The 22,849-nt window shown below is 43.6% G+C and overlaps 1 protein-coding gene across 2 annotated transcripts in view; it reads right to left on the reverse strand.

The window, feature by feature from the left end:
* fat4 (FAT atypical cadherin 4) overlaps window positions 1–22,849 on the reverse strand; it is a 114,601-nt gene that overhangs the window by 5,029 nt on the left and 86,723 nt on the right. The window contains exons 7-15 of one of the 2 annotated variants that reach the window (XM_054791419.1): window positions 15,176–15,356; window positions 12,990–13,240; window positions 8,119–12,468; window positions 6,761–6,865; window positions 6,332–6,639; window positions 3,829–3,914; window positions 1,537–1,716; window positions 1,087–1,211; window positions 491–708 (exon numbers count right to left, since the gene is read on the reverse strand). In XM_054791419.1, coding sequence (XP_054647394.1) covers window positions 491–708; window positions 1,087–1,211; window positions 1,537–1,716; window positions 3,829–3,914; window positions 6,332–6,639; window positions 6,761–6,865; window positions 8,119–12,468; window positions 12,990–13,240; window positions 15,176–15,356 — 5,804 coding nt within the window. The remainder of the gene's footprint in view (window positions 1–490; window positions 709–1,086; window positions 1,212–1,536; window positions 1,717–3,828; window positions 3,915–6,331; window positions 6,640–6,760; window positions 6,866–8,118; window positions 12,469–12,989; window positions 13,241–15,175; window positions 15,357–22,849) is intronic. The other variant, XM_054791420.1, reaches the window with a different exon arrangement.

A 22,849-nucleotide genomic window follows, 5' to 3' on the forward strand; every position in this document is an offset into this window, starting at 1 on the left:
CGCCTTGTGTATACACTCATCACGTTGTAAAAAATAAAAGTAGACTTCGCTAAAGTTTTGTTAAAGTAAAGCCCCGCCAATTATCCCTGAGTCAGTTGCCAAAGTGGGAGCTGTATGTTTGACCATTTCGTTCTTCTTCAGCGAACTGGCTAACCTTGCATGATGTTTCTGTTAAAATGTGAGTGTAATGTTAGCACTTTTAGCATCACTTAGCTATGCTAGTGTTGCAAAAGTTTGTGTCCTCCTGTCCCCCTCCCCAATGTTACGTTGTTTGTATGTGATATATGTCATCTATTAAGCTGGACAAGTACAGAGTTACAGTGTATATGTCAAAAATGGAACCCTAACTCTATTCCTAACCCTAACGCTAACCCTAATCCCTCACCCTGCCCCTAACGCTCTCCCTATACAAAAAAGTTTCTCAGAGGCACACACTGTCTGATACTTATGTCAAATAGTTAAAAATGGTCTAATACATCAGTGCAATCACCTTCACTGTGGTGTAGTTGTTGCTCTCCTGGACGTGCAGCAGAGTTCCGCTCTTGCCGCGGGTCCTGAACTTCAACTCCAGACGGCTGGGAGCCGTGGGTTCGGAGGCGGCGCCCTGCAACGAGCGGCGCAGCAGGACGTCCCGCTTGGGGCCCTGCTTGAGGGCGTAGTCCAGGCGGCCGGTGCCATCCAGGGACAGGGCTGTGTCCGCAGTAATGTCTGCGACACAGACAAAAGAAAAAGAGTCTTTATTGTCATCTGTTTCATAAACCTGAAGTATGGAAGCCAATAAGAGCACGAAACCAAGCACTCTGATTGACAACTTACTGAAGTACCAAAAAGGGTTGCATCAGTTGTTGTGAATGAACTCATACAATTTGGAATTTGACCAAAATCGTCAGGAAAGTACTCCCAAAAGACACCTCACAGGACTTCAACCAATAATGCGACACTTCAGCTCAGTGAGCATCGAACACACAAAGCTGAGACTGAAGCAGCTGCTTGCAGTTGCATGAGTCATCTCTAATAACCCTATAAGCATCATGAAATGCGGTTCGAAGCATCACAAAGAAAGACGTGTCAAAGGCGCACACTTACATTTCTCACAGTATTTGCCAGTGAAGCCATCCACGCACTGGCACTGCTGCCAAGACCAGCGGTCCAAACAGGTGCCCCCGTGTCTGCAGGGGCTGGCGGTGCACGCTCCCTCCAGTCTTGGACATCTAGAAGAAAAATAGACAATCGCGTTCGTCACTTTGACAAGTCAGCGGCACAGTCGGCAGCCTGAGGGGATCTACTGAACAAAACTGGGCCGTGAGTTCTCCCGAAAAGAGCTTTGGATCATTAGCATATTAAAAGATCTCGCTTCACTCGTCTGGTTTCCCCATCAAAAAAAACAAAAAAACACATCTCTGCAGCAAGCGCGAGCAGATGTCCCACAGCGAGAGACGAGGAGGGTTAAGGAAGACGGACAGATGGGAGCGAGGGAGGACAAGATGGTGACAGGGTGAAAGCGGCACCAAAGGCCCCTGAGGGTGGCGGACCGACCTGTCAAGGATGCCGCGCGATGCCAACGCCTGACTGGGCTCCAGCGGGCGGCCATTGACGGCAAGCTCCATGATGCAGCCCACAAAGTCGTGGGTGGCGACTTGACCGTGCCGATGAAGGATGGACTCGATAGACCTGATGCCCCCCACTGAGAGACGGTTGGGCTGCACGTCCAGGATCCTGCAATGCACCGAAGACCACAGTTGATGAATGGTCTCACATTGTTCATGTCCATTTTATTGTTTATTTTCTTTTCAAATACCTGTCTGGGTAATCATCTAAATATGTCATGCAAATAGCCATGGATTGACTTCCAATGACCTGCACAAAAAGTGCCTGTAATAAACCGCTTTGTGTCGTATTTTATTGAACTAATGTGTGACTTTTGAGGCGGTTATGCTTGCATATTTGCAACCCAAAGCAAACAAAGAAGGGTTTTTAGCAACGGGGGTAAAGTCCCTTCCGAATGAGAAATGATCTCACTTGCTGGAACAAACATTTTGTCAAGAAAAACGTTTGCTTTGTTTTTGATTTGAGGACATCTTGGCCATGCGTGGCTGCAGCGAAGCGAGCCAAGTGAGAGTCTACGGTTACCTCACTTGTTCCCGACGTGGCAGCGGCGGTCAGCACAATGAATACGAGCTGTTTCGAGACAATGGACGGGCCAGGATGAAGGAAAAGTCATTAACAGCACACAGAATTACTTTACTGACACCCCCCCTCCCTCCCACCCCATCCCCGTTATTCACAGCATAATTTAACACCCCCCTCTAATAAAGGCCAAAAACGTTTTTGGTGACGAACAGCAGACACGCAAATCCTGACACACATTTGGCGAACACCGGGCTAACGTTCATTGGTGGGAAATGTGCGTTTCATTAAGCGTTATTTGTGGATTTTGGTGGGTTACTACGATACAAAGCAAAGGAAATGTCACCAGAGCAGGCGGAAGCAAACATTTGGCTTTGGGTTATTCCAGCACACTGCTTGTGGAGTTCTCCAGCCCTTCAAAGTAAAGTGTCAAACCTCCCAAAAACTGCTTGCATGTGTGAGCTACGAAAAAATGAGGAGACCTTGTCATGGTAAAACTCTTGTACTCCTGAAGCGATGCGCACAAAAGGGTGAAAATGTGTCAAAACATGCACGCCAACTGTGTTGTCTTTATGACAAATACGCCACATGGTGGCACTGTTATTAAACCTCAAAGTTTGACTCCAATATGTTGGATTCACTTGAGATTTCTCACACAGCTCATTGCGTAACATGAGGGTGTTTAGCCAAATCACCATGATATTTGGTACAAACCTTTTGGAGACTGCTGAGCACATGTGTGCCAAATTTGAGCAAGACTGGTTGAAAAACATGGCCGCAATCAAGCAAAACGTCTTTGACTTAGCCACGAATTGTCCATAAAGTCATTGATTATTTGTCTAATGGTTATAATATCTGAATTACAAGCAGTCTTTGGCAAATTACTTCAAAATATGCATATTTAAGTCAGTTCTTTTTGGTATTTTTGTCTAAAATTAAACAGAAAAAACGTCTGAATGACGTAAAACGCAAATATAAGGCATTTGGAAGATGCATTCAAAGACGCTATGATGATATGTGTTATTCTACACTGGTCACTAGGTGTCAGTAATGTAACATTGATGAGACAATAGCCACTACAGGAAGTACTGTACACAACAGGGAGTTTAAAAAAGGAACAACAAGAAGGAACTCTCCCAATGCTAACATGTGTCTATATATTATGTCTCCTCTGTATATTGGGTAATAGGAGTGTAAAGTTGACTATAGCGGTATTATTTCATGTCTAGAATGCTCTAACAATGTTCTCTAATAAAAAAAATAGTATTTAGAAGGCTGTAAACAACTTTTCGATGCTCTACCTTCAAAATATATGATTTGAGTCCTACTTTGTAGAAATTCACTTATCTGGAACCAAGTAACCGCGATAAACAAGAGATGACTGTACTTTCCCAAAATAGTAATTGAGGGCTGAGCAAGTGACTTGCGATTCTTTTCCAAAATGCTAAGAGACAGTGTTTTCTTGAGAACGATTGTTGACTATCTGTTTAGCTTCCCGTGTAGTCATGGTGACTGAAGCCATCCAGATGGTTGATAAAGATATCAGTGTGTAATAAGGCTCTACATTTCACTGTTGGTACTGGAAAATGTCCAGAAATTGTAAATAATGGAGTTATTAGCGCAGTTTGTCCACGGTGTCCAATTTTTGACTGTGAACAAAACTGGTGGCGACCCCCTTGGGTGGCGGTCCTTCAGTCTTACCAGTCAGTGTGCACCGCCACGTTGCTCACAGCGCAGTATCCTGGCTCCTGGTCATCACCGCACAGGTCCACCGTCAACGATGCAGCCTGCAGAACCACAGCATGCATTGATGTGTGTCAAATGGGCTCCTTCCAAACACGATCCAGTAAAGCTAGTATCTCGTTTGTAAACAATCTGACAGAAAATTGTCTTAGACCATCCATCGTTCATCCATCCAAACAACATAATAACCGGTTGTTTGCATCACTAAAATCACATTATGATTACATATAATACTTCCATTGTGCTGATGTACAGTATGTGGCCAAAGTGAGAACACCCCTTACATTTCAGCAAGCGTCTCAATGATTTGCGGTTTTTCACCCTTCGCTAAAATAGCTGGCATATCTTGTCTACACAAGCACTTTTACCACCTAAAGATTTTAGCAACTCAAGCACTGTAAGTCTCCCCGAACTCATGGTTTTGTGAAGTGCACACGGTTTTATGTCCATTGTTTACCTGTTTGATTACTGTTTTTCTATTTGCAGATGTTTTTTTTCCCCATTTGTGCTGGGTTTTTTTAAAACTTTTTTTAACACTTTTTCTTTCTTCCAGTAAATTGACCTAATTTTCCCAAAAAATTACAACTTTGTTCTTTGTTTTGTTTGTTTCTCATAATATTACAACTTTTAAAAAAATTTAAAAAATTGTAAAAAAAAACACAATACAGTTTTTTTCCCCATTTCTACTGTTGTTTGTTTTTATTTAAAAAAAATTTAACTTTGTTCTAGTAAATTTTCTTCTTGTAACTATGCCTTTATTCCCATAATATTTTGACTTTATTCCCATAGTATAATAACTTTTTTCTTCCAACTTAATTTTCCCCAAATTACACCTTTATTCTTTGTTTTGTTTGCTTCTCATAATATTATGACTTTATAAAAATAGCATAATTTTTGTTAGTGTTTCAACTCTATGCTACTAAAACACTGCTTTCAGATGGCCCCCGGGCCGCATTTTGGACACCCCCGGGCTATAATCTTGCATAGTCACCTGAAAAGGCTCTTAAAAAAATAAACCTCAAAAGTAATTTGTATAGCGTTGTCCCTCAGGAAGATACGATGGTTGCTGAAATGTGAGTACTGTACTCAGTTTTATGACATACCGTAAATGATTAGTGTCCTGCAAATCCATGCATGACGGTACAACATTACAGTCAAGCTTTCCTCAGCTGTTAAACAGACACGGCTCTTTGCTTCTGAGACCAAATTACCTGATGATTACAAAAAAATGAGCTAGTGGAGAAAGCATCTACAAAAAAAAAAACCCTGTGTGAAAGTACTGAAAATAAAACACTGTACCTCCTAAGTAAACATGGTGCACTCGTCACAAATCATCCACAGCAGCAGAAGCGGCAAACGTTCCGCTCCTCGGCGCACGTACAACAACACGACCCTTTCTGAAGCGCAATAAAAAATGTCCGAACCACATGAACATTTTATGAACCTGGAGCAATCAAAGGCAGTTAAAGCCTTATAAACGCTGCGCGCTATCCAGTGTCTTGCTGCGGTTAGCCGGATTTGTTTTGGGTATTTTTTTCATTGCAAAGCCTTTGGACGTTTGTGCTTTTGTGTGACGCTGAGGAAACACGAGGAGAGCAGCTCATTGTTTTCCTTCTGGCTAGAAGAACTGTGGAAGTGGGTCTTGGCTGTGTCGGAGGTACCGTAGGTGCTGCTTCTTATTTATTTCAACCTGGAACTAATAGGCTCACTAATGAAGAGTTCACTGTTGATTCACCCAATCAAGTACACCAAGGGCTCATTTGTCAAACTCCATTCGTTAAGCTCTTTGTTCACGCAAGGTTTGTTGTTGGAGCTGTGATTAGAGCATTTATCCCGTTTGCTAACTCATCAAACCCTTCTTACTGGTCTTCATTTGTCAGTTGCTTGAGTTTAGAACTTTGTTTGCTGGCTTTGCTCCTTCACGTCGACGGGATGACCGGAATCCATGCTAATCAAAGATTGGCTCACTCTGGCGACATCCGAACCCTGTCCACCTCCACAGTCCTGGATTCCTTTCCAAGCTGTCACTCTGCACCACCTCCAAACCCGATAAATTAACTGTTCTACCAGGTTCTGAACCCAGGTCCCAATGCTCTGTGGGAAATGAGAGAGCTGCAGTCCAGTGGGACGCCTATTTTATAAAAGCTTTGACAGGGCTTGGATGGATACCCCCCCAACCCCCCTTTTCCTTGCCACCAGAGTGAAGCCTCTCATTCAGAGACAATCTTTTTTAGATGCTCATATTGTAAATCACAGCGAGCAATAGAATTGTAATTACAAACTGCAGGAGCTGTAAGCTGAGCTACTGGCGGTCTGAGAGGCTGCAATTATCTGATGGTGCAAACAACAAGCTGGCTGCTGCTCAGCCAGCAAACCTCAGGACGTAAACTGTCTCTGCTATTCGACCATTCTTGCAATTAAGCTGTTGCTTGAAGCCTCAAACACGCAGCAGATTTCTTACCATGCCCGCTCTCCTGGCGATGACCGTGTGGAACTGGCCGTCCGACACTTTAATCATAGTCATCAATTTGTATGTTCCACTGCCCAAGTTGAAGGAGAAGCGCATCCGTCCCTCAGAGATCTCCAGCGCCAAAAACTCTGCCTTGTCTCCGGTCTGGTTGTCGTGGTTGTACATGAGCAGGGCGTCGTTCTTCAGGGTGGCAAACTTGACGTAGATGTAGTTGTTGTTGGGGTCCAGCGATGGGAACTCCATGTAGGAGAGCTCCTCAAAGCCATAGCTGTTCAGTTCGCAATGTTTGCCGAAGACCCCTAAGGTCAAGATGAGAGGATGACGTGTTTTGTAGTTATTTCCTGGTAGAACGGAATCTCTTCACCACACAAATGGCTATGCAAAGTGAAATGACCTCACTAATACATGAACGTTACTCACCAAATGGGCAATGGCAGTAATATCCATCCACCCGGTTCTGACAGGACCCGCCATTAAAACATGGGTTACACTCACAGTGATTGATGATGGAATCACATGTTTTGCCTGGGTTCACAGAACAACACACATTAAAATGGATGGAGCGGTGGAATATTCCCTACTGGACCTTTCATCGCCTGATTGCGAGTCGAACAAATAATCTTACGTTTCTTGCTAATACACGCTACGTGACAGCAAAATGAAAACTCTGCCTGCTTCTTGAGTGTGTTTTTCTATTTAGTCAAGATATCATGTTCGATTTGGTCCTCATCGGGGGAAGAAAAGTCTCAGATAATTGGCAGATTCTTCTCACTAAACATATTTTAAAGACCCAGTGCGAGGTCAAATTACTCTTGGATCAAGTCAATTGGTCCCAGCGCTGAAAGACAAACATCGACAATGAACATGCTGAAATAAAGTGGGCCAGGGCGGTGTAATGAACATGGAAATACAAGGAATGTGACACTGATAATAACAATAGGACTCAAGACATGTGACATTTATAATCACGCGCATTGAAGGATGGTGCCAGACATGAAAAAATACAATGCTTCAGGCTATAAATCTCAAAGAAAATTTTTTTAATGGCGAGAGACCCGGCTGCCATCAGCCAGCCCAGGAAAACAGGAAGAGGAAAGTTCACAGAGCGGGCATGCAAACTACTGTAAGTCAATAGGTGCATTTCCTCAGGAGGGTCATTCATCTTGATGAAACCTAAGGACTTGCTCATTTTTTATTGTCATAATAAAAACGGACAGTAATGACTTGACTTGCGGGGAAAATTGCCGGCTTTGAAAATGTCTTTCAGATGTGGTGACTGGACGACGAGTGAGATTACATTGAGTGTCATAAGTAAGTCCAATTAAAATCAACTCCCTGTTTTTTATCGAGGGTAATAAGCCAGAGTGGTCGTTAATATCCAAACATTAAAGGCCTGATTGGTTGTTTTATAATGCTGCCAATTTGTCAAACGACTGAATTCTTGATTAGTCAGTCCCACAGTACACAGTTGGATAATTGCATCTGTGTGTGGTCAGCTCTGGGAAGGCAATGTGATACTTAGAGGGTCAGCTCCACATCATTCATGTTATTAAAGCAAACATGGCAGCTTATTCCCCCCCCCCAAAACCAGTAATCTAAAAGTGTTTCTGGCAGCAGATGACTGCAACACCTCAGAGCAAATATTGTCTTTGGACCAAAAGCTGCTAGTAGGTAAATGATTGTGTGACAGTTGTACACTGCTGTCCTGTTTATCCCTCACAGTGACTGACTGCTCTGACATAAAACGTGACTCGTGTGTGTGTGTGTGTGTGGCATACCTGAAAATCCAGATTTGCAGAGGCAGTTGAAGCCGCCGGGGAAGTTCTGGCACAGCGCCCCGTTCTTGCAAGGATTGGAATGGCATTCGTTGACGTCCCTCTCACAGGCCATGCCGGTGAAACCCTCAGGACATGTGCAGGAGAAGCCCCCCACCAGGTTGTGGCAGGTGCCGCCGTTGTGGCAAGGCGATGGCTGGCACTCGTCGATGTCTGTCTCACACACCCCTCCGGCGTATCCGGGCCTGCAGCTGCAAGCGTATGGCTGCAGGGGATGATTAGCTACAAGGATCACCGGGACGCTTTCTTCCGTCTTTATATCGGGTCCAACCGTGAGACGCCTTTTGCAGCTTCCCCCATTCTGGCACGGGTTACGCGTGCAGGGATCATGGTCCACGGCATCTATTAGCACGCCACTCTGTCTATTCAAAATGTCTTTGATGCTCTGGAAGAAGGTGGCCACACCACTAGGGTTCACGTATTGTCCATGGCCTCGTTTAATAGCTGCCATCACGAAAGTCTGGTTGTTGAGTTCAAACACGCTGTAAAGCAGGACCCCGGTGCCGAGTCCTGCGAGCTGAGAGTTGGCAATGCGTAAGAAGCTGAGGTAGTGGTTAGTGAGGAAGTTTCTGACGCCGTGAGACTGGAGACGGATCAGAATGCTGTTATCTACTGTGGCATTTGTGAAGCCTATGAAGACGACTCTGGCTGTATTGCTGACTGGGCCGTGGACGCCGTCACTGCTTCGGATAGTTATTTCAAAGTTTCCGTCAGTTGAACGTGCTTTTGAGTTAAGGTTGCATGTTCCAGTAGGAATATTAAAGAGAGCGGAGGAAGCTGGAATGAGGGAACAGTGGAACCTATCTTGAATGTCAGGGTCTTGGGGTTTTACATCTCCCAAAGAACCTCCGGGAAATATGTTTCCGAAGTAGTGAACAAAGATTTCCACTGACCTCGGCTCTGAGGGGTTGTCATTTTGATCATTTATTTTGACATGAATGGTTCCTGTGGAGGACATTTGAGGCACACCAGAGTCCTTGATCACAATCGAGAGATAGAAGTCACTAATCTGTTCTCTGTCAATCTCCCGACTTGTGGTTAGCACTCCAGCTGGACTTAGGTGGAAATAACTGTTGGCAGAGCCAGAACTGAGGAGGCTGTATATGTAAGGTCCCTGATTGGGTGGTAAGTCTGGATCGGAAGCTGTTAGCGTAGTGACCGGAGTGCCAGACTTCTGGTTCTCCATTGCCTCAGCGTACGTGGTTGTCAAGCTTGGACCGTTATCATTGATATCTTCCAGGTTCACAATCAGCGTGGCGCTGCCAGTAGAAGGCGGCATGCCAGTATCCACAGCAAGAATGGTCAGATTATACACAGGAGTCATTTCTCTGTCTAGCTCTGCTGCAACAGACATTTGGCCAGACTTTGAGTTAATTGCGAAAACCTTGTTATCAGACTCTGGTGCAATGGAGTATGAAAATCTGCTCCAGCTTGGGACAGAGTCTGAGTCCTCGGCGCTCACAAAGGTAACCAGACTACCAGGTGAGAGACCTTCGCTAACCTGCACATCGTACAACTCCTGGGAAAAGACAGGAGGATCATTGGCGTCGAGGATCGTGATATTCACAAACACCTCATCAATGTCTGCACCACGGATGGCTCCAGCATTTTTGGCTAACACTTTAAGCGAAACCTTCTCCTCCTTCTCACGGTCCAGCATACCTGTGACATAAATCTGGCCCGTTTTCTTGTTGATGCCAAAGCCTTTCTTCCTACTTTTCCCAAAAATTAGGTAGTAAACCACTCCATCATCACCTTGGTCACGATCACTGGCAAAAACTTCCCCGACCACTGTGCCTTTTGGAGCAGATTCAGATATTTCAAAGTAGTACTCTTTGGAGACAAAGCGGGGTACATATTCGTTGGCTCCCTTTAGTTGGATGTTGACATTGGCGAAGCTGCAGCGCTCCTCGTCTGGAACATTGAAGGCCTTCACTGTTAGATGGTAGACCTGCTTAGACTCATAGTCCAAGAAGCCCTGCGTGGTAATGGTCCCCGTGTTGGGATCAATAACGAAGAGGTCACTGTCTGATGATTGTATTACATAGGCCATTACTGCATTAGCGCCTGAGTCCAGGTCAGTGGCGTTCATTTTGACCACTGTGGTGCCACTCGGAACGTTCTCCTGAACAACGGGAAAGTACTCATCCGGATTGAACATTGGAGGGTTGTCATTGACATCAGTCACATGAATTATGACCGTGACATAGCTGGTTTTGGCAATCCAACCGCCATCATAGGCTGAAACTCTAAGCTCGTGTTGTTGCTGTTCTTCAAAATTCAGAGGATGAGCTAGTGACAGCACCCCTGTTTTGCTGTTAAGCGCAAACAGCCCCTTGTGGTTGCCTGATGTGATATTGTACTTGATAAGGCCATTCATTTCTTTATCCTTGTCTCTGGCGGACAGCGTCCTTATTGCTGTCCCCACAACAAGGCTTTCAGGCACTGTAGCTGAGATTTGGCTTTGTGAGAACTCAGGTGTGTGGTGGTTTTCCTCTGTCACTGCAATTCGCACTGCAGTTTCTGCTGACAAAGGTGGATTTCCTCTGTCGCTGGCTGTGACGTCCATGAGGAAAAGCTTATTTATGTCAGATGTGAGAGGCGACGCAACACTTATCCATCCACTTATTTTATCTAATTTAAATTTACTGGAGCTATTTCCTCCTGTAATCAAGTACTCAACCTCAGAGTTGAGGCCAAAGTCTTTTTTGTCCTGAGCTACGACCCTTATCAGTTTGGTACCAACCTTGACGCTTTTTGTGACAGGAGTAAAATAGCTCGGGGAATCAAACTCAGGCGGATTATCGTTACTGTCGACGATGTTCACAATGACTGTTGTCTCACTCATCAAAGGCTTGAGCCCTCGGTCTGAGGCTGTGACAATGAAACTATGGCGGTTGATGTTCAAGCTACTAGCGCCCGTCGAATTCTGATATCGCAACTGCTGCTTCACAAATATTTCTCCGGAACTGGTGTTAATTCTGAAGTACTCAGACTGAGAGCGAATGAAGTAGAATATTTTGCCATTGAAGTCCTCGTCGGGATCTGTGGCTGACACTTGTGTGACCAAGGAGCCCACCTCTGTCAGCTCAGGGTAGTCCAGGTAGTACGACGGGCGACTAAACCTGGGAGAGTTGTCATTGATATCCGTGATGAATATTGTGACATCTGTGCTAACTGTCCAGCCGGAGTCATGGGCAGACACTTTGACGATGTAGTGGTCTGTGTCCTCCCTGTTGAGTGGCCTACTGATGGTTATGTCCCCTGTGTTTGCATTGATGCTAAATGGAAGGCTGGTGTCTGTGATTGAATATCGGCTAATAGCGTTAGCGCCAGCGTCTTCGTCCGTGGTGGTGACTCTGGTGACTATGTAGCCCACGGGTGCGTTCTCAGCCACCGTAGCGCTGAATATCTTAGAAAACCTGGGCGCATTGTCGTTAACGTCAAGGACACTGATTTTCACTTTGACAGCTGAGTTTTTAGACGGCAGCCCTCTGTCGGTGGCTTTGACTTTCAAAGTGTACTGGGCCACCTTCTCCCTATCAAGAGGCCTCGTTGTTCGTATCTCACCGCTGGCTCGACTTATGCTGAAGCTGTTTTCTTTGTTTCCATCAATGATGGCGTACTCCAGCTGCCCGTTAGGTCCGTTATCAAGATCGACGGCAGAAACCATGACAACTCGCTGGGGTGACAGGTTCTCCAGTATCTCAGCATGGAAGGGATCCTTGTCAAACACTGGGTGATTGTCATTGACGTCCAGCACGGTGACGTCCACTCTCTCATAGGAGGAGTACGGGGGGAAGCCTTGATCCCGTGCCTCAATCCAGAGCACATATTTCTGGATATGCTCATAATCCAGCGGATGCCTGATGATCAACTCGCCCGAAAGCTGGTCAATGTGAAAGGCATTATCCAGGTTGCCGCTAGCGATGTAGTACGACAGTGGCCCACCCCTCCTGGAGGACCCTGTCACGGTGGTGACATGGTGATTGGTGGGCTGGCTCTCAGGGAACGTGAAGGTGCGCTCCTTCAGCTTGATGACGGGAAAGTTGCCTCCGTTGACGAAGCGTACGGTCACAGTAGTTGTGTCGGTTTTAGGGCTGGCTCCGCCGTCTTTAACACGGACCGTGAGGGTAACCTCTGAGGTCCCCGTCAGCTTCTCATTGGCAGTGATGGCACCTCGTATGGGGTCGATCTTGAACTTGTCAGAGTTGCGTCCCAGAAGGGAGTAGTGGAGCTGGGCGTTGGAGCCAGAGTCTTCATCGGTCACGGTAACAGCAAATACCAAAGACCCTGGACACAAAGACGGGAATCATTCATTAAAAGATAGTAGACAATATTGTTTTAATAACACAAGTCAGTGTTGGGAATAACACATACAATTATAAATCTGCAATTTAAAAAAATAATTATAAACAAATACAATTCAAATGAAAATAAACATTTGAAATATTTACTGTGTATTATTAAAAGTTTATAAAAACATTACTGCTTAATAATAGTATTTATTAATACTACTGAAATATTTGTACTACTAAAATTATTGAGACATATATATTAGAAAAATATGTTATATGAAATATTATATTATGTTATCTGTATAAAAATACATAAACCAATACTTTTTATAATAATATTTTATAGAGATTCTCATAATTTCACAATATTATTTTAACAGCATAAGTAAAGGGTCAAATAGTGTAATACATACTGTATATGTCATAAAATATAATAATAATCTAGTTATATAAGATTACTACTACTACTACTACTAATAATAACGATAATAATAAATCTGCATGTGTTTTTCTCACCTGCCGCAGTGGAGGCGGGTATGTGCGTGACGTAAGGGTGGTGGTGGAAGCGCGGCGGGTTGTCGTTGATGTCTGCCACCATCACAGACACGGTGGCAGAGCTGGACAAGCCCTGCGGCTGCCCTCCATCTGTCGCCACGACCAGCAGCTGGTAATTGGCTCGCTCTTCGCGGTCCAGCAGGGAGCTGGTGATAATCTGTCCGGTTGCTGGGTTGATGGAGAACTGGCCGTGGCCTCCGCTCAAACTGTAGCTGTTGGGAAAGGGAAGAGGATGAAGTTTGTGAAGGAGAACCGCCACCATGTCATCAAGAAAGTACTCCTGGACTGAACTGACCATGCACTAATACATCGGTTTGTGCTATTTGTCAGTTACTGTAGGTTCAACTTTGTTTTGTTTTAATAAATAAAAAAAAATACTTAAAAAATGTTTATATAAAAAAAAATATGTTACATTTTTTTTAGAAATGTATTTTTAAAAGTTAAAATTATGAATATAAATTTAATTTAAATGTATATATTTTTAAAGTAAGTAATATATTTTATTGTAAAATATTTTAATATATTTTTATTACATTGTAATAATTAAAATACAAACTACATTCTTTATTTAATTTATTTAATTGCATTTTTGATTTAATTTGTATATAAAATATAAAAATAAAGTTTTTTAATACATTTTTTTAAAATGTAAATTATAAATACAAATGAAATAAAAAATATTTACTTTTTAAAATAAAGTTATTTTGTATTTCATTTTGCATATATTTTAAAATTTTAATAAAAGCTATATTTGCATTATTTTAAATATATTTTTATTAAATTTGAAGAGTTAATTTTTAATTAAAATAATCTAAAATCAAATTACAATATACACCAGAAATATATAAAAATAAAATAAACAAATTTTGAATTGCATTAAATGAATACATTTATTTGAATTCTGTACTACTGCACAAATGTAGTAAGAAGTAATTGTAATAAATTCAGTCACCAAAATGCTTTATATATTTTGTGTTTACAGTGATAAAAAAAATCAAAATGTGAAAGAACAAAAAATTGCAATTCTTAAAAATGCAATTATGTACGCCAATTTTGCTCCCTAAATATTTGCCTGTTGTATTCAAGGTTTTAAACCTGCTTTTAAAGTTGTAAAGGTGTGTGTGGGTGCCACAATATGGTCTACTGCGGCCACTGATTTCCAACTCCATTAAAAAACAAAAACAAATTACTTAAACATAATAGCTTTTTTGTTGCTCCCTGTGTACAGTAGCTAAAAAACTCCTAACTTCCTTTGATTTGATTTTGAAAAACAAAAGTCTTCATGGTGGTTACAGTACAACCACCCAGACCCATAAAAGTGGCACTTAAACGTGATCAAGAGTCAACAGAAAGGTGTCGTTGCATCAGCTTTAATAAAACCTCCTCATCGGGAAGGAGAGGTTGTACTTCTTCACTTTCAGACAAACATTGTGCGTCAGCGTCTACATCTCCGGCAGGATCCAGACACAAATATAAGCCGACGCATAAATGTACGTGCCGCCGCATACTTGGAAATGTTTTTTCAAAAAGCACTCCCCTGTCTCCTCCTGTACAAAGACTACATGGAAGCTCAGCTGTTCAAAGGAAACCCTAACTTCAACTTAGCAGACTGTGAGAACTAATAACCGATGGTGACCAGGCGCTGCTCTCCATTAAAGGCCCCCGGGAACCCCTGATGGGTACAACTCGTACTGTCATAGACAATTAACATCCTCATTACTGTGTTTTGGGAAACAGGAGCGCACTGCGGTACCCCCCAATGTGTATCCAATGGGGGTACTGAAGAGGAAGGAGGGGTCGGACCTGAGTCAACGTCCGCCGCATGGGGCGGGCCTGGGAGTGCGGAAAAGCCGCCGTACAAAACAACCATTCTTGGTGACTCAAAGTCCACAATGGGCTCTTCATGTATTTGTATTTTTTAACCGTTAAGAATGATTTGGAGTGCATGAGAAAGTGGAAAGGCGGTCATTAGCAGCCCGGGGGTTACTTGCTTTTATAGCGACTGAAGGGAACTTTTGATTGAATAGAGGCGTTAATGGGAGGACTTACAGTCGTAGTGATCTGTTCCAAGGTCATACTGTGTACTGTGGTGGTTTAAAATAAATTTATGAAGACATAAAAGTATAAAAACAAATACAAACGTGTACCTGATGACACCATTGAGGCCCACATCCGTGTCGGAACTGTTCACCAGCAGCACATCGGTTCCCGTGGGGGCGTCCTCCGTGATGGAGGTGTGGAAGGAGGAGGAGGAGAACACCGGGACGTTATCGTTCATGTCGTCCACCAGGACCGTCACCGTCCCTGTCCCGCTCAGAGGCGGAGAACCTGAGGGACAGAGGAAGAGGAAATGGCAAGCGTGAGTGACAATGCTTTGGATTTGAGCGTGAAAGACATGAAAGCGGCCTCCATGTCTGTGAAAGCAGATCTTTCATGGGGTGTCGGAGGTCTCTTATGTGAAGGTGCGTGGCAAAAGTGGAATTTAAGCTCGTGGAAGTGCTATTTTCAGCGAAAAAACAGACCCTGACGAAACAGTGCCCGCTGGGCTTGAGAGGATGGATTTAAATGAAAAGCAGATGAAAAGCAGCCTTAATGGAGAAGGAAAAAAAATCAGACGTCTGCGTCGCTTGAACCGACCTCTCTAATCCTTCCTCAAATGGAATGATCTCGTCACAGAGGAGCAAGAGCGGTGCAAGCACACCACATGGAGGTACGGGGCTGTACAAAAGTCTGAGCTCAATATGTAACACAGTAATGTCTTTATGAGGACAAAACGGGATAAAAATCTATCATCTCCCACTGCTTTACTTTTTAAGAGAAAAGGTGCTCAAACGCATTGATGTGAAACCACCTCTGGCCCGCCCCCGAGTTCGATGGGCCCGCCCCTTGTAAACGCCCACCACTTCACGGGGTGATGACGAGGACAGCTTTGGACAGCTTTGTAACAACAAGAGGCTTTGCTACACATCTTAAAATGCAGCCAGCTAACCTAGCATGCTGTTAAAATGTGAGTGTAATGTTAGCACTTTAGCTGTTGCTAATGTTTGACTTCATTTGTGATGAGGATGAAGTTACGATAGAATTTAATGGGTGTATATTTCTGAAAATTCCATCTGAATTCAAAATAGTTTAACTTCAGCAATATTTGACGTTAGAGGTTCTAACTGTGTTTATTGGCAAGCTAGCAAAGTGTCCTAACTTAGAAGCTTACACAACTGAAGACTTGTAAGACATCTTTGCGTGACATCCTTTGCCACGATGGTTCCGACGCAGACAATTCGTGAAACCCGAGAGGCTTATTCAACAACATTGTATGCAATGATGCAATTCAGGCTTCACTACACATTTTAAAATGCAGCCTGGAGATCTGTCGACTATCAGTCAGTAACAGACATGGAAGCTGGAGGTTTGGTCACATAGTTTTTTCTTCAGTGAATAGGCTAACCTAGATGTTGCTGTTAAAATGTGATGTGATCTAACGTTAGCACTTTAGCTGACATAGCTATGCTAGTGTTGCGAATGTTTGTTCCACCCGTTAATGTTCTGTTGTTGTCAAAAATTGACCCTAATTCTGACCTTCACACTGGCCCTAACCCTATCCCTGCACAATTGCGCTTCTTAGAGACACTCACAAACACATCATTGGCAGACTTGTGCACGATACTTTCACATTCTCCCACTTGCTGCATTTATCAGGCTATGAATTAGTAATGTGAGAGAGCCTTTCCACAACAACGTCGTCATAACCACCTGTAGCTCTTCGCTGTGAGTCAGTGCCAGCATGTCCATTTAAAATACCCTTCAATAAAAACAGTCACAATTCTGCAGGGCTGAGCTGTTGTAAACAGCAGATTCTTGACCTCAAATGTGCTGCGGGTTTTAAGACATAAGAGAGGCTTATTTGGCATGGAGGCGGGGAAAAAAACATGCATGCATTCCTGTTTGTTTTTATTTGGTGCCAGTTCTTCATTATCAATGCGGATTCTGCTGAGATGATAAAATGAATGATGGAGGCTGACACGACTTTGCCTTGGCCGTATATCTAAAAAGCACTCATTTAAATTTTCATAACAAACAGATTATGAATGTGAATTCAGAACAGAAAGCGGCCAGAAAACCAACGAAACCGGTCCACAGTCGTGTCTAAAAAGCAGAATAAGGTTGTCGGGTTGCTGATGCTTCAAGCCTGAAAGCCACTTAGAGTCATCAAATGCAACATTATTGGCCTTCGCTATGGTCTTCTTTCATGATTGTGGGACAGAAAATGAGGTTTGTTTACTATAACGTGGCTTCACCCTTTGGTTTTGGTCAGAAAACACAAGTGGTAATTAGAACATACAGAGCACAGTTCCTGAGGGAAAATGCTGTGGATGGTATAACAGTAAACATTCTTTAAAAGAAGACTCTGAAGCATAGAACACATCTTTATTGACTGCAAAAGTGACTCATGTCCCTTGCCCTGCTAGTCCAGGATTTCCTACTAAATATGGACAGTGTTGACTTTAAGGTGATGGCTTGCTTCCACCTTTACAAATATTTATGAGAATACAGAAAGACAAGAAATTCCAAAATGGTTAGATTTATACAAGGAAGTCCGCTGACAAATGAGGTAGAAAAAGCGCCTGGTATGGTTGTGACGTGATATTCTTGCATATTTGTACTAGCCTAAACATGTTCAAAATGTCTGGTGTCTTAGATCTACGTATCAACGGTCATCCTGGCAGAAGATTAGTGTGTCTTTTGCTGCATCTCAGCTGATCCTCTATAACTGATCCCAGTAAGCGAGGCGTCTGTATCGCTTTAGCACCGCCGCTGGCCGCCAAAGTGTGTTTGGCAGTCACAGTGTTGTTGATCAAAGATGGGCTTCTTTGTGCTCAGAAGGCTCAGCGGCTCAGAATCAAGTCCAGAATCAAGTACAGTAGACCCCCATGGGTTACTTTCCAGAACCACCAGAAAATGGTGAAAAACCACGAGCAATTAATACGCCATAAAAATATCTAGTTTTGTTTTTTCAAACCCTCCCCCCCGCACACACCTGTATCAGCACATTCATCCATCTATCCATCTTCTTCCACTTATCTGAGGTTGGGTCGTGGGGTCCACCTCCTCCCAGCGGATCCCGAGGCGTTCCCAGGCCAGTTGAGAGACATAGTCTCTCCAACATGTCTTGGGTCTTTTCTGAGGCCTCCTATCGGTTGGACGTGCCCTGAACACCTCCCCAGAGAGGCATCCGGGAGGCATCCTGACCAGATGCCCGAGCCACCTCATCTGGCTCCTCTCAATACGGAGGAGCAGCGGTTCTACTCCAAGTTTCTCCCGGATGACAGTGCTTCTCACCTTACCTCTAAGGCAGAGCCCAGCCACCCTACCTTTCGGCTCAGCTCCCTTTTCACCACAACTCAACTCAACTTTTCACCCCCCAGTGAGCCCGACCACAATAAGCAATGTAGAAGATGGAGGTGTGGATCAAACCTGCAGCTACGTGTTTGAACTCAGAATATGTTTCGATAGCATTGTTTCCCCATTTAGAAACACACACTCCCATGGCAAAGGAAGTGATGTCACAACCTGTTTACCGTCTTGGGAGAACTCACAGCCTCCTCTGCCAGCACTTGCGCAACCTTTGACCTGCAAATGCTTCCACCACCACAAGCATGAGGCGCTCTGAGGCAGCGGGACACTGTTGCTGAAGCTAATCCTCGCTAAGCACACAGCAAGCCGCCCCCACCTTTTAAAACGTCCACTCCAACTCTCCCCGAGTATGTGCGGCCCTGACCCCGTGCCGACCCCGCGGTTGTCGACAGGCGCGGGATCAGACGGGGAATTTTTCACATCTCTCTCGGCGTATCACTTCTCGCCGCATCGCCAGGCCGCGAGACGTGCCGTCTTAGCCACTCAGAGCCGTCTGATATCACATAACCCCTGGCAGCTGTCTCCGCCGGACCTGCTGCCCGACGTGTAAATAGTTCACATCTATCCTGTTACATTGCGTGGGCCGACAGATTTAGTCGTCTGGGAACCCGATAGTTTGGCACGTATGCAAATGTTTGTTAATGGGCGCTGCCATCCGTACGGTCAAGGTGAGACACGCTAAACATTCCCAACATAAATAAGACTGAATGGATGACACGTTTCCGATTCTTGAATTACCCGGGCTATCAAATATGGTATAATACGTAACATTTTGGTGGTTAAAAAAGCATCCTTAGACACTAACCCTAACTTCCTTCTATTTCACACCAGGAGAGGAATGAGCAGTGAGAAATAGCAGCATCACATCTACGCCTGTCAGGATAATCGGTAAATTGATTAATCGAAGGATAAAAAAAAAAAGTTGAGAATTTTGTCGGCCTCATGTCATTGCATGCATGTTTGTTTTCCTCGGCTCGTCCTCCTTTACCACACAGGCTGGATGACGAGAGGGTTCACTCTGCATCTGTCTGTGCACGTTGGTCCTACAGTGGAATGAACGGAGAGAGTGCACCCGCCTCTCACATTCGGCCTCTTTGTCCCAGTACGTGGAGGCGGGGCTACCAGTGAGTGGATACACAGAGTGCTAGCAGCAAGTTAGCCTCGTGAGCGAGCATATGCTAACATAAATGGCATAAATGTGCAAACATTATTTGCATCTTGGCACAAAAGGCACAAAAGCGATGGTTTCTAAGGCGAATGCCACAGCCGCAGTGTGGGAATATTTTGGTTTTAAACAGAATGAAAAACGTGAGCGCATGAACACCGGCGGACCGATATGTTGCATTTGTTCGAAAGTGGTGACGAGGAAGAAGGGCAATACGACCAACTTGTATGCACACCTTAAACACAACCATCCTGTCCAATTTTCCCAATTGGGAAAAAAATATACAGCTGGAGGTGCAGGCAAGCCTTCGTCCCAGCAGTCAGCGCTTACTTAAGTAAATATAAACAAATGACCGTAAAATGGTGCACACTCTCAGTGTTGTTGGCTATATTTTGTTAAGGAATAATGCCCAAAGTTCATTATTTAAAGTGCAGGTTTTTTTGACAGCGACTTTATGCTCCATTGTATTTATTGGTGTGTGCTTTTTATTGGAGTGAGAAAGAGAGTTTTTTCTTAACAGAGACAGGGTCTATTTTTTGGTGTTTTTGGTTATGATTTTGAGATTTATTTAAGTGCAATTTTTGCTAAAAGAGTCTGAGAGTCCATTTTATTTTCATTGTTTTTCTTGTTTGTTTAATTCATTATGCTGTTTAATTGATTTTATTTAAAAGCGCTTGGCATTCCAATTACAATGTTTAATACTCTTGAGAAGTTTACTGCTTTTCATACGATGTAATCACATTATTATGACATATAAATATGAAAAAATTGTCTCAAAAAATGTTGTCAATAATATTGATTATCAACAATAATTTGTAGGACAATTATAGTCCAGCAAAATTTGTTATCGGGACAGGCCTAATCACATCCAAGATCCAAAGTCCAAAAGCCAGGATCCAAGATTCAAGAACCTTTATTGTCAAGTCTGCAGTTATGTACCAATCATACACAATCCGTGTCCGATAAATTACCCCGGATATCAAACAGGTTACAGTACGTAAAACAAGCTACACCTCCTTCTATTTCACAGCAGAAGAGGTATGAGCAATGAGAAATAGCAGCATCATGTCCCAGATCCAAAATCCAAGATCCAAAGAAGCTTTACTGTCATCTACAGTTATGTACCAGAGAGACAAAGAATGAAAGAAAAACCCATTTGTCTCTGAAATTGACCCATGGTGAAGAAAGGGTAAAGAATAAAAATGTTGAACCCTCAAAAAATGATAAAACACATACAACCAACAATGGTGCAATTATCGCTCAACAGATGTAATACAGTAGGTTCTATAGTACGGATATAGCATGACATACTGTAGGTAACACTGAGTGGATATTCTGTACTACGTTTATTGATTGTCTTTAATGTTTGCTAAATTGTCTTCAATATTCACAAAAAGGTGTGACTGGAAGAGAGCACGTTTCCTTCAGTGTTTATGGAAATGTTTTACTTTTGTTAAATAGCCTTCAATGTTTATGAAAACACATGGAAATATAAATCTAACATCACAGACGTAACACAGTTGCTAACAATTGTCGGTTGCTAATAGTCACGAAACAAACGCTCTGTGCCGGAATCTGGCAGATCACAGGGATGATTCGTGGTCATGGATCGAGACGACTGCAGGTGCCAACTTGTGCGCGCTGCGGCCCAAGGAAGAGGGCGCGTTAGGAGACGTGGCCGCCTGAGTCCGTCCGGCACAAAGCAATCTGGCAAATGACATCATTTGGTCCCGGAAAGAGAGCTGTTGGAAATTTGCAGCAGGAATGCCAGCTGTCTCGGCGGTTACAAAACTATTTTTCCGTTGGCAATTCCTGTCTCCGACCCCCTTTGTTCTCTCTTCTTTGTGCAGTAGTTGTGTTAAAGCGACACTTTAATGTGGCCTTAAGACAGCCACAGTGCGCTAATTCAAGCCTGTCGACCAAAGAATTCCCATGCAAGTCAAGTAGATTGCTTTTGCATTTCCAAACTAAAGCACCACGCGGGTTATTTTGTCATTTGATTGCCAATCAAGCGTCTTAGTGATCGGACACGATAATTCACGTCTTTGGGGTCATGTCAACACTTTGGTTCAGGCACAAGACATGCGCATATACTGTAAACTGAGGGATGGTTCGGGTTAAAATTGTTATTACTACTGCGGTCTCCAAATTACACTCTCGGCTCGCTGTTTGAAAATGAAAACTTGCGCATAACAACAAACAGAGCAGTTTTGATTCATGTGTGGAAACTCATGCAAAGTCCTCCTGTAGATTTTTTCATCCATCCCTGGACTCGTTGGCTAAACAGTGACATCATCAGCATATCGGATGACCTTTGAGTTGAATGCCAGGCAATCTGACTACAAAGATTATTCATCATGAGCTTATACATGAGCTAGAAGTGCGTGACGGACTCAAATGTTCCTGTCATCTTTGCTCTTAATTTGTAGATTGCCCAGCGCACACAACAAGATAAATCAATCAACACATTACCATACCTCTCTCGGTCCATAATCTTAATCTCATTTCAGGGGGTTTAATCTGGGGTCTGTTAGGAAAACAGTGACCTGACGCTCCTCGTCTGTTCAGGACAGCGTCACATCATCATCGACACACAATTTCACAATCTAATTGGGCAAATTAGCCAAGATGCAAGTAATGTTTGCACATTTATATTTATGTAAGTTTATATTACTGTGGAAAACACCTCAAAATTTGTATAATTTGTAATTCCTGGAAAAATGCACCTTAAAAATCATGTGACGTCAGAAAATCTCATTGAGCTTTTCAAGGATTAGCTCTGCAAGCACCAAAAACCAAATACACTTGAGTGTATCAAACATTGATACGTAAAGTGTGATGATAAGCATACAACCAGAAATGGAACAATAGAAGGGTCTATTAGCAATACAATAAATTATATAAATTAATGTACCGATGGTCATGAGCTTTGGGTAGTGACTGAAAGGCCAAGCACCCGAAATGAATTTTCTCCGTAGGGTGGCTGGGCTCTCCTTTAGAGATAAGGTGAGAAACACTGTCATCCAGGAGAAACTCGGAGTACAACCGCTGCTCCTCCGCATTGAGAGGAGCCACATCATGTGGTTCAGGAATCTGGTCAAGATGCCTCCCTGGGGAGGTGTTCAGGGCACGTCCGACCTGTAGCAGGCCTCAGAGAAGACTCAAGACACGTTAGAGAGACTATGTCTCTCAACTGGCCTAGAAACGCCTCAGGATCCACCGGGAGGAGTTGGACGAAGATGAA

This window comes from Dunckerocampus dactyliophorus, chromosome 11 (assembly GCF_027744805.1).
Source record: "Dunckerocampus dactyliophorus isolate RoL2022-P2 chromosome 11, RoL_Ddac_1.1, whole genome shotgun sequence".
Taxonomy (NCBI): domain Eukaryota; kingdom Metazoa; phylum Chordata; class Actinopteri; order Syngnathiformes; family Syngnathidae; genus Dunckerocampus; species Dunckerocampus dactyliophorus.